The following is a 14,832-nucleotide window of genomic DNA, read 5'->3' as shown; positions in this document are numbered from 1 at the left end:
CTGCCTTCCCACCTGAGCGGTTGGCATTGCAGACCCACAGCTCTCTGGGGAAGGGAATCTCAGGAGGCACGCAGATAGCCCACGACAGCTTTCTCTCTTAGGGGAAGGTGTGTTGCCAAGGAAAAGGCCCCAGTTCATCTTTCCCACATTATACCCATCTAGCCAATGGCTGATAGAGGCATCAGGCATGCATTGGAGTGGCCATCAAGTTGGATTAAAATACCTAAAAAGCAGACTTGGTGCCCAAAGTTTACCCTTTGAAGAAAGTGCTGAGGAGTCTTAATGTTGCTCCTACTTTCTTGTTCAGGAATCATAACAGATCCTACGACCATGTTAGATGGTTGTAGTTGAAAATGTGTGGGTTTTTTCCATAAAAGTAAAACTATAATGAACAGGAGGCATTTAACATATTAAAGATGTAAGGAATTGTTGAAAAGGGAGCAGCTGGCTAGATGAGCCTGAATCAGAGGAGTGCAGGTGAAACAAACTCATAACACACACACACAATTCATTTCATGTCTGTATTACTTTAGAAATTTAATAGCAAATGTTAGTTAAAATGCACAAGCAGTAGCAAAGCATTACACAGTTTTGTAGGCTTCACTGTGAGGAAACACATCCAAATTGAACCATTCATTTGGAAAGGAAAAGGACAAGGGTTATCTTTATCTGGTATCACTTCTCTTACTGGAAGAAAAGACTTGCTCAAAAGCACTGTCCAGTTACTGTGTCTTACAATCATCTAAGTCAACTACACCTGCCCCACAGAATCTCATCCAAATGAAGGCATTTCTGTGGAAAAAATGTGAGTGGATTTGAGCTGTCAGAGCCCAACAGTGCAGTGACTTCTGGCACTAAGAGAACCCTGCTGTAGATAACATCTGACCGTCCTTTTTGGTCCCACTAAGCAGGATGGTTTCAGAGAGAGGAATTCTTCAGGAAAAGACCTGAAGCCACACATAGGTCAAAAGCAGCACCTTGGTGTCTACTAAGAAATGTGGAGGCAGTAAGGACGGAGAGCACATAGAACTGTTATGTAGTAGCTTCTCATAGTCAAAGATGTTACATGTTTAGCTTGGCATACCCACTTTAAAAATTCATTCAGTGCTGTTACCTGTAGCTCTTTTGTGTAATAAAACAAGAACAGAAGGTAAAATATGCCTTTTCAAAATGCATACTTTGAGCATTTGGCAGCTTCGTGGTTTTGATCAGTTTGACTTTAAGCCTGTCTTGTTACCAGTCAGTTTCTTACAGTAATAGGGCAAGGACTGACTTTGTTTTTCTTTAATTGTGAAAAGTGTAGTTTTAAATTTCTGCCATAATGGTGGCCGGATAGGTGAGAACACAAAAGCCATCATATTTACAAACTCCTTGACAATGTTTAATCTGACCCGGATTGGATTACATCAGCACTTTAGAATAACGAAGCTACGCATCTCATTGCAGTCAGGGAGATGAGCCATTTATCCCTTTGTCTCTCTAGTTTCTAGTTTTGTATCTTTTCCTTTAAGTTTAAAACCTTTCTTCTTGAGTACATGGAGTATACATATTTTAAACAGTACCATTTTATCCTCCTAGCCATAGTACTTCCATTGGCATGTCTAATAAGCACACTAGCCATTGAAGTGGGTAGGAAGGTTTTGGCAAGAAACCTGCTTTGCTCCACTGGGACTTACTTGCTGTGACCAAATGAAAAAGGTGGCTGTCCCAGAAGCTGAGCTCCAAAGGCTTAGGAAATTGAGCCTTACCAACTTTTAAAACTTTCCCATTTGGTCAAGTTGCAGAGATACTCTTACTATTCTCACAGCGTTGGGAAGGCACTGATGGGATAAAAGTGAGGAGGATTTTCGTATCACATTATAGCAATAATACAGCAATTGGGTTAGCTTCCTGCGTAGGAAAAAGACTCTGAGACATCTTATACCTGTAAGGAGAAAGGAAGAGCTGAAATTTTTGCAGGGCTTACCTGCTGCCTGCTTCAGCAGGGAAGGCTGCAAACTCAGGAAAGAGCTAAGACCAGGGTGAAGGTGGAGGGGCCTGTTCTCGGCTGATGATGGAAGCCATGTAAGTTGGCACCAGACACGGTTAAATGACTAAGATAAGATGAAATGAACACAGGGCATCCACAACCGGGTGTTAGTCAATGCAGTGGGGTTTGTGCTGCGCAAATGGCATGCTTGTGTCTGCTTTGCTTTTGTCACAGAGAGACACCGATTCCCCTTCTTATTGGAAACCTCATTGCTGTAAAATCATTCTGTTTATTTCCTAATCTACCATGCAATTAACAATTTGTAGAGTAGAGAAATATGACGAGCTATTGCAAAATATAGTGGACTTTATACCCTCCATTTACTAAAACCATTTATTCCCCTGACATTAGACCAAAGAAGAAAGAGAAAAATCAGAAAAACTCATATTTTTGCAGAAGGGAGGTACTACATTCCTTGAATTGCAGGTAAAAACAAATACTACTTTCTTGAAATGCAGTCAGATAGACTGGCAGTGATTTATTATTTTATTATCCTTTTTCCTTTCCAAGCTTCCTTTTTTTTTTTTTTTTTAATTTTTAAATATTATTTCATAAATTCCAGAGAGATTTAATCTGGGGGCCAAAATCTGCGGAATGAGTCCCCTTCAGAGTTTATAGCTTCCTAATAGAGATTGATTTCTCTGCTAGTTAGAAATCTACTTGCACGGTGCTGTTTGTGGATGTTGTTTGCCGTTGTGCATGCATTTCCAGCATAAACCTCACAGAATGTTACAGTGAATGGGGCACTTCTGTCATTAGAATGAATTTCCTTTATACTGTCAAGTGAATGCAGATTATGCTGAGTGATGGTGAACTTTGTATTCTTATTGGTTTTTCTATTAGCCAAGTGTGATAGAGAAGAAGCTGCAGGAAGGAGAATCTGCTGGCACTTTGATTACTTCTCATCAAATCATTATCCAGAAAAGTATTCCATCATCCCTAGAGGTTATTTTTAATTAATTTGATTTTAAACTACCACATTTGCTTAGTTAAATACAGAAGTCATGGTCTTCAGGTCAAATAACCGGATGCTGGTTGCATAGTCAAAGCAAATCACATAGCATATTTGCGTAAGGAGGAAAAAAGGCGTTGCATTAAGTTCCATTCGTAATCTTCAGTAGAATGGCATTTACTGTGTTGTACTGCTCAGTTTAAACAATCCTGAAGGGGGTTGATGTTACTCTATTGAAAACAAGGAAATTCGGTGCAGGCTACAGCTACATACAAAGGCATACTATTCTAAAACCTCATCAACAGTGTGTCTGTGACAACTGGGGAACAGTTGAATGGGCTTAGTTGCCCTACTTTTGCGATTTGGTTTTGACTGTAGCATTACGAACCATTGCAATATATGATTTTTAACCTCAGGATGATTCCGATCATAATTTTAAATGACACACTAAAATGCTGTTCTGCTTCATATTAATACAGAAACAGTGTGGCAAAAGTAATTTTTTGTGTCCACATTATATGGGCCTCTAAGGGGAGGGAATATGGAATGAAATCATACTTTGCCTAAGGTGATTGTTTATTTGTTTGATGACTACTGTAAGAGGTACAGTGGTAAAAGTTGTTATATGCTTTCAGAAGAGGCAGCATTGATTTCTTAAAAGTCTTCATTCTTTAGTGCTCCAGAAGTATAGATAAACCTTCAGCTATTCTAATTTAGCTTTTATATCTCAAATATAGGGCACTGAGGATTGGGTTATTATAGACAAAATACCCTCTGAGATAGTTGATGGTGAATCGAAAAAAAATCTGGCATACAAAGTAGTGACTGTGAGCAGTAAAACTGCCTTTCCACCTGAGATGTTAAAATCCAGTACCATTCTAATGCAGAGCTTTGAGGACTTGGAAAGTGAAATACAATCCAAAGAGGAGAATAAGCAGAAAATGTTCACCCTAGGAAAGTCCTATGATACTGTATCCGGGAAAATTGTAACCATGACAAGCAAAGCTAAAGAGGGTGAGAAAGCAGTACAGCCTTCAGTAGAAGCTTTGCAAAAAATGGAAAGGGAAGTACAAGAATCTGTGAAAATCATTCCGGTAGTGGCCGAGTATGAAATCCTTGAGCCTGTCACTGATGAGAAAGCCAGGCGGGGATCCGACATGCAGAGCACGAAAAGAAAGCTGTCCGACTCTCTGACGCCCATAAAGGAAGCAGGATCTCAGTTGCAAAGTCCTGAAGAGGAGAGTTTGAAAAAGACACTAAAGATGGACCAGGATTTGCAGTTACATGGTACACTGGGAAGCTTGCAGCTTGGCAAAGCAGAGAAACACCTTGGCAGTGAAGCTGCAAAAGCAGGGGCGTTTGCCCGGAGAGATAAGAGCCTGTCTGAGTGGAGATATTCCAGAGAACGGCCATTTACCATTGCTACTGCTCACTATGTTACTGAGTCGTCTGCGTCAAAAGTAGTGGTAACAAGTGGCTTTGACTCCATGCCACGGTTTAAAGATTAAAGCATGACTTCTTTTAGGCAACCCCCTCACACCACCCTACCTTTCAGTTCTCTTGCTGCCTGGCTTTATGTTGACAGCAGCCAACCCAGCTTATTTTTTTCCCCTCATACTTTGAATCCGTCCCACGGTCTGAAGCAGACATTCTATAAGGCCTTCAGCCTTTCTGGTTGATTTAAAGAACCGTCTTACTGAAATGTACTATTGCTGCTGTGGCTTGTTAATAAAAGGAGAAAAAAAAAAAAAAGAAAAAAAAGGTTTGCTTGAACCAGCAAAATGCCAACGCTAATAACTTATGCTTTGTAACTATTGCTTACTACAGCCATTACAAATCTGCTCTGATTTATTTTCCCATTCTTTTCCTGTTTCCAACCTCTCTGTGCCCCCGCAACCTTCTCTTCCTTTCCTCCGTCTCTGCCTCCGGTTTTGGCGATTAATATATCTGTGCATGTGGGTCTGCCTTTCTTCTGTGTATGACTCTACATTTCTTTGTCTATTTAGACTAAGCAGTCCACCAGTGAAAAAACCTTGGATGGTTCAGATATCTTCAGTTTAATAGAGTCCGCCAGAAAACCAACCGAGTTCATAGGAAGGGTTACTTCTACTTCACATAGCTGGGCTCAGGTGGCCGTTTGATTCTCTCCATCAGTATTATAACCACACACCAATTACTTTTGCTTTTCTTTTGTTTCCTGGTTTTGTGCATAACTCGGAACCTATATAACTAATGCATGTATTTGTGTGCCTTTTTCTTTGCTACAATGGACCGCAATAGAAACTTCACTGAAAAGAGAAAAAAACCCACCAGATTTTCTCTCATTTCACTTTATTTTGGTCATTTTGCAGGGTGCTGTATTTTGCCTTTATAAAACTCACGCAAACAATACGAAGTAAAACACTGTGACATTTCTCTTTGCTTTTAAAAATTATGATTCTTGCTTTGTTTTTCATTTCTACTGTTCTGATAATGTTCTGAGAGTGAAAATCCATGCAACGTGAGAGAAATAAACTGGCAAAATGTAATACCCATTTTTTTATTTATGTTCACAGTACATTAAGCTGAGGAGCCATTGCAAGTAGTGTTGCCTGCTTCTGTTGTTGAGGGTTTTTTTTTCTCCTTCCCTGCAGAGAATAGACACGATGACATCTCAGGAGATAACTGGCAGTGAAATGAAACAAGCAGTTCAGCCGCATCAGGATACAGTGAAGAAGGTTGTACAGGAGACAGTAGTTATCGAGGAGAGACATGGGATGGATGTGCATGCAAGCGGGGATCCTGCTAAAGCGGCCAGACTTGCACTGGATGCCCAGGCTGCAGCGGTGGCAGTGGCTGCTGGCATGAAGGGGAAGGAGGGCTCTGCCGGGACTCAGGGGGCGAAGGAGGAAAAAAGGGAGGAGGCTGGGAAAGCCCTAACCAAACAGGAAGGAGCCGCTGCTGCTGCTTCGTGTGAGCAAGCAGAGGAGCACAGTACAACAGTCCACCTTTCAGAGTCTTCAGAAAGAAAACCTCATTTTGAGGTAACTCGTTATTAAATGGGTCATGTTTGTGCTGGATTGTGAATGTAGGCAATGCTGGACAAAGTTAATTCCTGTGATGGAAAGCAAAGTGTACCAACCTTGTATGGTTGCATCTTTACAGCAGACAGTTTGTTTCTCTTATTTCCTCCTTGTGTGGCACCTGCAAGGCTTGTTCTGGTTCCCATCATTAGCAAAATGCCATGCATGTTTTGCCTAAAAGCGCTTTTCATGCTACAGAGAAATACCTATTTTGTGGCATTGTATGCAGTGGATGAAAGAATTCAGCTGGCATTCTCTTTGAGAAAGTCCATCAAGATCAGCAAAGTTTGTGTGTCCTCAAAGAAAATATATTGTTTTTTCCATGCTTGGTACAATTGTAAATAAGTGTACTGTGTCTTAAACAACTCAGGTTCCTTATCTTAGCCCCATCAGCATAGTTTCAAGACCTGTTTTGCAGAGGGGTTAAAAAACACTTGTTCTTGCTCTTTTTTTCTGAGAGCTGAATGGAAGACTAAGCCTGGACAGGGATTTTTCTCCTGTCTTTTTAGGAGAATGTAGAATCACAGAATCCCAGAATACTTGAGGTTAGGTGAGACCTCTGAGGTCATCTGCTCCAATCCCTCCTGCTCAAGTAGGGTCACCCAGAGCGAGTTGACCAGGACCATGTCCAGACAGCATTTGAATGTAGAATCATAGAATGGTTTGGGTTGGAAGAGACCTTAAAGATCATCTAGTTCCAACCCCCCTGCCATGGGCAGGGACACCTTCCACTAGACCAGGCTGCTCAAAGCTCCATCCAGCCTGGCCTTGAACACTTGCAGGAATATCTCCAAGGTAGGAAGCTCCACAAGCTCCCTGGGCCACCTGTGCCAGTGCTGGGTCACCCACAGAGTGAAAAGGTGTTTCCTGATGTTCACAGGGAGCTTCCTGTGTTTCAGGTTGTGTCCATTGCCTCTTGCAGTGTTTAGATATTTTCTGAAGTTTATTTTCATGAAATAATATATGCTAAATGTTGCCAGCATTATATACACGTATTTGCCACTGTGATGAAGAGTATTCCCTCTCTCTTTTTTTTTTTTTTTTTTTTTTTTTTTTTGTTAAATGCAGAGCACTTTTTAGTTGTTCCCTCTCCTTTTCCCAAGGAAAAAAAAATGTTCTGAGAAATCCATAAGCTTTGCTAAATGTTCCAATTCCTTTTTTTGTTGTTCACACAGTCACCAGTTGTGAAGACTGAGACTATCAGTTTCAGTAGTGTTCCTGCTGGTGGGGAAAACCTTGAAATTTCAACAAAGGAAGTGCCAGTAGTCCATACAGAAACAAAAACCATTACGTATGAGTCTTCTCAGGTAAGAAATTCTGCAAAAGCCAGGGTCTAATTTAATATGCCCTTAAGGAATCCATGTTTCTTCACCCATCTTTAAGTGTATATCTTAGTGTAAATTGTTCTAAGTTGTTAAAGTATTAAATATTAGCATGAGGAGGTTGTATATAAGAACAGCTTACCCAAGGGTGACTCATGTCCTGGTGTAGGGCCTTTGGAGAACATTGATGAAACTAGATTTCAAAGCCCCAGCTTTTCTTCTGCCCTTCCAGAAGCAAAGGGGAGTCTCCAGATGCAGAAAGAAATACTGACACACGATCACTCTAATAGCAGTTATTTCCCTACCATTAGACACTCACTTTATGACTTTATGAAAAACTTCTGTTTTCAGCTGGGGTAGAGCTGACTTTCTTCTTAGTAGCTGGTGTGTTTTGCTTTGGTGTGAGAATAATGTTGGTACCACACTGCTGGCTTTAGTCATTGCTGAGTGATGTTTATGCTAAGTCAAGGACCTTTCAGTTTCTCAGCGTCTGCCAGCGAGAGGGCTGGAGGGGCACGGGAAATTGGGAGGGGACACAGCCAGGACAGGTGACCCGAACGCGCCAAAGGGATATTCTGTACCACAGAATGTCATGCTGGGTATATAAACTGGGGAGAGTTGGCTGATGCCTGCCGATCGCTGCTCAGGGACTGGCTGGGCATCAGTCAGTGGGTGGTGACCCTTGTGTTGTGCATCACTTGTTGGGGATTTTTCCCTTCCCTTTGGATTTTACTCTTCTCTTCTCTTTCTTTTTCATTACAACTGTTGTTAGTAGTAATATGATTATTTTAGTTACTTTATTTCAATTATTAAATTGTTCTTATCTCAGCCCTCAACCCTCAAGCTTTGTCTTTCTCCCGATTTTCCTCTCCATCCTGCTGGGGGGGTGGGGGTGGGGGGAGGGGAGTGAGCGAGTGGCTGCGTGGTACTCGGTTGCCAGCCAGAGTTAAACCATGACAGAACTGTAGAAATAGGGAAGTTCAGCCAGTGCAGTTCTTGCCTCCCTGTGCTCAGGAGCAGGGTTTTGATGGCGGGTTTTCTCTTCTGGTTCCCTAGGTGGATTGCAGTGCTGACTCAGAACCAGGTGTATTGATGAGTGCACAAACTATCACGTCTGAAACCACCAGCACTACAACCACTACACATATCACCAAAGTGAGTCTTCAGAAAACAGGGAGCTTTGTTTTTTGGTTTTGGTTGGTTGTTTTTTTTTATTTCCCACATGGAAGGCTGTGTGTTTTCCTAACTTCAATTCTATCGTTTATTTTAAAATATGGACACATGCTTGTGCTTTCTGGACAAAATCCTGTCTGTTTTGGGTACCTGCCTTCACACACCTCTCTTTGGCTATACTGGCTTCGTTAACACATGCAAGGACCTAACAAGAGTCCTGAGAGTCATAAAGCCTTAGGGTATGTCTGTGCAAGCACAAGACCTTGCTGTGCAGAGACAGCTGCGTTAGCTGCAAATACTGTCTGGAACTGGAAGCAGTGTAGCCATGTTGGCATCATAGGGTAGCCGGGAAGGAATAATTTGCCTGAGCATGAGGCTCTATTGACATGACTCTGTGGCCTCTCAGTCCTGAGCTATTATCACTGTATAGCACACAGTAAATCTGTATCGTGTAGTCGTAACACGATATTCAGTCAGCTCAGATGCCACGGTTGCATTGCTGGGTGGTACCCTCAGGAACTTGCCCACAGCCAGTCCGAGAACTTACGGCTGCACAGACAAATGATGTTGGGTCTTCCATGTGATGCACAGAGTAACTGTGCAGAGACCAATTTTGTCTTTAAGCAGCAAAGGTATTTATTTCATGCAAAGTTGGGGAGCTAGCCAATTCACACCGGACAAACTAGCTCCAAAGTTTTCAGTGAAAAGTTAGGTATTTTATACAGTTTTTGTGACAGGTTACAGGACATCTTTACATAGATACTCATTTGATTTTGACACCTATTAATTCCATTCACAATAGGTGGGATCTAGGTGGAGTAGACCTTTCAATTTGCTTTGTTCAATGATTTCCTGACTTAATGGTCTCCTTATCTCCTTCAGGTGCTCACCTTATCTTTTCTAACTATTCAGAGTACATTCAGTGGAACCTTTTCTAATTATTCAGAGTACATTCCTTTCTCAACACAGAGCATCACCCAGAGCATTGTACCAAACTCATCCTGACTAATCTCTTTTTTTTTTAAGACCTTGTTCTGTTTCACATGTTCTAAGACATCATCTAAATAAATAACAGTTCCTCCCTAGCAGAAACCCTTCTGGGGCCGTGACACCTTTCCTACCAATATTCACTGCGGATGGGATTTCATCTTTCTGTAGTGAAATTCACCTTGCAGTAGATGAACTATATACAAAGGCCATACCACCCTGTATGTCCTTCTGAAGTCTGCAGTGGACTTAACTAGGCCTTAACGTGAGCTGTCTGTATGCCCATTCTTTTCTTTATGGGATGAATTTACCATAAATACCTGCCATTTTTGACATAAAAACATCTCTCCTGACAGATGTGCAGACTAGAATCATAAAATTATATGTGTTGGAAGGACCTCTGGAGGTCATCTAGTCCGTTCAGAGCAGGCCAGCTCCAGAGCTGCGCTGGTTGCCACTCAGGGTTGTCCCCTCTTGTGTTGCTGTTTGGGATAGTTCAGTCCCATCGTGCCCGGGTTCCTGCACAGATCATTCTCTGGATGAGTAGCAGTGCTCTTTAAAGTAACCTACTGACATGCATTTGTCCCTCGCATCTAGACTGTGAAAGGAGGTATCTCAGAGACAAGAATTGAAAAACGAATAGTCATCACAGGAGACGCAGATATCGATCATGATCAGGTAAAATCTATAAATTGCTGAGGACTGCCAAAGAGAACGTTTCTAAACATTCCTTTAAAAGATACTATTCATACTGGCATGCTTTAAATTAAACTGGATTAGTAGTTAAATCAGTGATGGTATATTTCATATTTTAATCATTTTTCCTCATTTGTAAATTGTGTAATATCTCATGAATCTCTCCACCTTGCTACTGATCATGCATGTTCCACCTCCTTTTTGTTTTTGCCCTTCTGTGGTTTCCTTGGGATAGGCGCTGGCTCAGGCAATTAAAGAAGCCAAAGAGCAGCACCCTGACATGTCAGTGACCAAAGTAGTGGTACATAAAGAGACAGAAATCACACCAGAAGATGGGGAGGATTGACCACAGGTAAGAGGACTAGATGATTTTCCGAGGCATTTACTGGGCTGGCATGTTGCAGATGTTGTTTTCCTACCATCAGTCACCTCTAACTCATTGCTTTCTCTCACTGGCATTTGCAAGTTGCATTTGTGCTGGTTATCAGTTCTGGTATTTGAATGTAAACCGCATTCAGATCTAAGTGTCTGTCATCATTTAATGGTGCCAGCTGGAGAAAGAGAAACTATAATTTGCTTTAGTTGGCTCTCTGGAAAGTCCTCATTCGCCATGCTTTGATATAGTCTTAATTTTCTAATTCTGAAGTAAAAAAATATCTGTTGTCAGCTTTGATGTCATTTAAGAACAAAACCAATTTGTTCTTAAAGGTGTGCATTTTGTTTAAAAATGCTGAGGGAAAAACCTACAGCTGCTTTTTAAATGTCCCATGCAGATGTTACAAGTTAAGCTTTAATTCCTAACGTGCAAAGATACCGTCCAAATTGCTTTTGATTTTTCTTTTAAACCCAGTGAATTAATGTGTTGGTATTTGGTTGTCTTGGCTTTCTTGTATTAAAAGAACATTTTATGTTTTAAAGCAGCATTGTTTATTGGGATGAAATGATAATGCAGCTTTTGTTATGTCAAGCTTTTTTTCAGTAAAGGCATGCCGTCCAACTGTGGCTGGCTAAACAGACATCTTAATATTACTATATTTATTCTGTGTGCAAAAAACATGTCATGCATACTAACCTGCTATGCAAAAGCTGTTAATGCCAGCACCATCTCACAAATTGCTTTGAATGCTGTATGCAGAAGGGAAAAAAAAGCTGCTTGTCTGATTTGTTTAAATTGATAGCAGCGTTTTATTCTTAAAACAATATATATTCCCTAACATTTGGTGTAAGTAACAGAGTATAATGCACAGCACCTTTTGAAGCTGTTTTGCTCTCCTGCTTTTGGATATACAGACCCTAAAGAAAACTGAATTTCAGTATCTGTTATTTATTTGGAAGATGGAACCCATCACTGAGGAGTGAGTAGCTGTGATTCTTGCAGTATTCTGCTAATTGTTTAAGAGACAACACAATGTGGCTGTCTTAGAAGTCTATTGATGTCATTGATTCTTTCAATTGGCATCAGTGGACTTTGGATTTGGGCCAAGTTGCTTATACTGGGATGATGCCATTTTCAAATAGCTTTTGTTACACGAACAAATCAACAAAATCTCTTTTGCAGGAGAGTAGTTGCTTCAAATAATTAACTTGGTTCTCTTTCCTACAGGAATAACCTAGATTGTGTATGAATCCAGACATGCACACCAGTAGGAGTATGAGAGCCTATACGGAGTCTCAGTTCCAACCTGACTGACTTGTATCTGTCTATGGAAAATTTCAGTACAGAAGAATTATCTTGACCGTTAATAACGAAACTGGCAGAGATACCTTCCCAATCTGAATCAGCAGCAGTTAAACAATATTGCATGAAGCAACAATAAAATTACAGAAAAGCAGCATTTTTAATTTTCTTAAAATGTCTAAGTTTCCAGCTATACCTGCACGTTCATAAACAATATAAACAGTGATCTCATGTAACACATAAACAGTTCATGCCTTTCCCAGTTTATGAAAGTCTAAACAAATTAAAATTTGCTAGGTGGCAAGCCTTTTGTTTACGGATATTGTAAATGAAGATTACCCCCAAAATGCTAGAAGCTGTATAGGTACTGTGTATAATGTTTTACCACACATTAGATGTGCCAATAACACAGTTTATTCAGTAAACAACTTGAATCTTACATTTGTTTCATCTGGTTTTATTACTGCCCGATAAACAACGATGACTCTTTTACTCTTATCAAAATATTTAAATGCTTACAAAGTGTGCTTTGTATACCTGACTGAATACCTTATGAGGTAGTAATGATTTTAGTATATTAACTTTAATGATTTTTGTCAGCATTGTTCAGAGTCAGCTTCCAGTCACCCTTCACAGAACCTAACCTTGTAAATTATATGTAGTTATTTTGGAGGGAAAAAAAGTAATCTGTATTTTACTTAGTTTGCAGCATTAGAAAATTATTAATCTGAAATAACCGTGATGGTTTTCTATTGATTTCCCTTTTGTTCTCAGAGGAAGAAAAGGAAAGAAAAAAAAGTCTGTTTGAGAATCTGGTCAGCATTTACTATCTAGTTCAGAGTCAAGCCTTAACCTGTACAGAACGTCCACTGAAAACTCGTTAGTGTCCAGCTATAATACCCACTGAAGGGATAGCATCCATTACACTGTCAGCTGCATCACAACACATGGTGAATGTATGTTTCTGCATAGTGAAATAAAAGTGGTAAACACATCCAAAATTGTATTGTTCTGTGTCTAAAAGCACCTAGTGTTTTTTAATATTCAAAATGTCAAGTTACATTTGTAAGACACCACAGGTTTTACTCATCTGCACAGTAGACACGTTTTGTCTTCAACGGCTGACACTGCACTGTGCAGACAGTTGGAGTTAGCGGAGCATCCAAAGGGATGGCAGTATCCACCTTTGGGCATATGATGCTTGCAAAGGAAAAGGAGTATTTGGTTCCTTCTGTTTTCTCTGGTCGTGTACCATTTCAGCGAAGCTAAATGAAGGATTTTGTGGTTCCTTAGACAGTAAAGGCTGGTAGTGCTTGATCCAGATCCACTCCTTTTTTGTACTTTTGCTCTGAAACATGGATAAAATTCTCTTTGAATCAGTACTTATCTGTTCCTTTTTCTTGCTCCTTTGCCACATCTCGTTGAGGTTCCCCTACTAGTTCAAGAGAAATTCATAATAATTCACCCTTCAATCTGTATTTCCTTGCAGGATTGAAAGAAATGGGTACAAGCAGACTTTTCAGGACATAAAGGGCCCAATTTGCCCTTCGTTGTTTACACAGTGCTCCCTCACATTGAAGTCGATGGATTTGGCTTCAGCAGAGAGCAAGATTTGACCCAGTGACTTGTTAATAAATGTTTATTTTCTTAATTTAGAAAGAAAAACAGTATATATAGACAGAATAACCTGTAGATAATAATTAAAAGTAATATCCCAAGGCTTTTAAAGCTTTGCCCTTAGTCTCTAAAACTTCTTCTTTCCACCAGCCATTCTTCATGCCTTTAATCCAGAATGCTAACTATGTAACTCCCTGTACCGCCGTCACTGCTTACCTCTCGCCTAATGACCAATGCAAAGATTACGGTCTGCTGTGATCTTTGGTTGACCTCTCCTCCTCCTAGTCCAAGAGCATCTACATTCTCAGCCCTCTTGTTGACAGTAGGCTCAGCTCTCTGGTGCTGCCGGCGCCTGGTGGCAGCCAGGGGTGGAGGAGGTACTCACCCTGTGTCTCAGCAGACAGCATGCCAGGTTCTTGCTTCTGCATCAGGAGTTGAAAAACAGACTCTGAAGCCATATTGATCTTCCCTCAGGTGCCCCTCATGTTGTCAGCGAAGAAACAGCATTGTATTACCTCAGAGATGCGAGGCGATTGCACAGGCTTTTCTCCAGAGTTAGCATTATATTTTAGCATGGCTTGAGGAGATTGTACTTTGGTGATACTGCACAGTATGTATGCTGTCTAAAGATATTGTATCATATGAGGTTAGTCTCCTCAGAAAGGATGCTCACAGCTAAGATATGGCCTAAGTGTATGCAAACTATGAGGAGATGAGAGTGGACAGGCAAGGTCATCTCAGTGCCACTGTCGGCAGTAGACCCTTGTTCGGGAGATGGTTCCTGGAAGTGATAGCTTTGGTTTTTGTTAGAAACTGTTCTTGGGTTGTCTGCCTAATGCTGTGCCACATGAAATAAAGAGCACCTGCCTGTTTCTACCAACCAGCTTTTGTCTCTGTCTCTTCTCATTTATTGTTGGTCTTTGTCCAGCTTCTCGACGTAAAACAGCTCAGAAAACAAACATTCAAATATTGTGTTACTTGACCGCACCATTACCAACACAGACACTGGTACGGGAGACAGTTGCACTTGTTACAGCTGGAGTCACAGCTTCAGCCCCTTGAGAGAGGTAAGGGACCAGGATGACCAGGTGGGGCTTTGCACACCAGGGCAAGAATGGGCACAGCAAGCAATCACAGCGAGGGTGACCACTACAGATATAAAAAGAATGAATACATTGCCGTGGCATTTTTAAGGCTGTTTGAAATCACTTAACATTTGTCCCTCTGAAGTTTTTTGAGGCTGTCTCATCACAGATGGGAAGTAACGGTGTTCTGGGCTCAAGCATATAAAAAAAAAAAAATAAAAAATTCAGTGA

At 40.8% G+C, this 14,832-nt stretch overlaps 1 protein-coding gene across 27 annotated transcripts in view; it reads left to right on the top strand.

Annotated features, from left to right (window-relative positions):
- Positions 1–12,893, top strand: part of EPB41L3 (erythrocyte membrane protein band 4.1 like 3) — a 144,045-nt gene extending 131,152 nt beyond the window's left edge. For 17 of the 27 annotated variants that reach the window (XM_080381229.1, XM_080381251.1, XM_080381249.1 and 14 more), the window contains 10 exons: positions 2,381–2,455; positions 2,873–2,974; positions 3,719–4,447; positions 4,988–5,110; positions 5,615–6,004; positions 7,219–7,350; positions 8,422–8,520; positions 10,123–10,203; positions 10,457–10,573; positions 11,825–12,893. In XM_080381229.1, the coding sequence (XP_080237355.1) occupies positions 2,381–2,455; positions 2,873–2,974; positions 3,719–4,447; positions 4,988–5,110; positions 5,615–6,004; positions 7,219–7,350; positions 8,422–8,520; positions 10,123–10,203; positions 10,457–10,567 (1,842 nt within the window). In that variant the 3' untranslated portion in view covers positions 10,568–10,573; positions 11,825–12,893. The remainder of the gene's footprint in view (positions 1–2,380; positions 2,456–2,872; positions 2,975–3,718; positions 4,448–4,987; positions 5,111–5,614; positions 6,005–7,218; positions 7,351–8,421; positions 8,521–10,122; positions 10,204–10,456; positions 10,574–11,824) is intronic. The other 10 variants (XM_080381240.1, XM_080381242.1, XM_080381243.1 and 7 more) reach the window with 6 other exon arrangements.
- Positions 12,894–14,832: the final 1,939 nt, after the last annotated feature.

The sequence above is a fragment of the Falco punctatus genome (assembly GCF_963210335.1).
Source record: "Falco punctatus genome assembly, chromosome: 3".
Lineage (NCBI taxonomy): Eukaryota > Metazoa > Chordata > Aves > Falconiformes > Falconidae > Falco > Falco punctatus.
The sequence above is the reverse complement of the archived record's forward strand: the minus strand, read 5'-3'. Positions and strand labels throughout refer to the sequence as shown.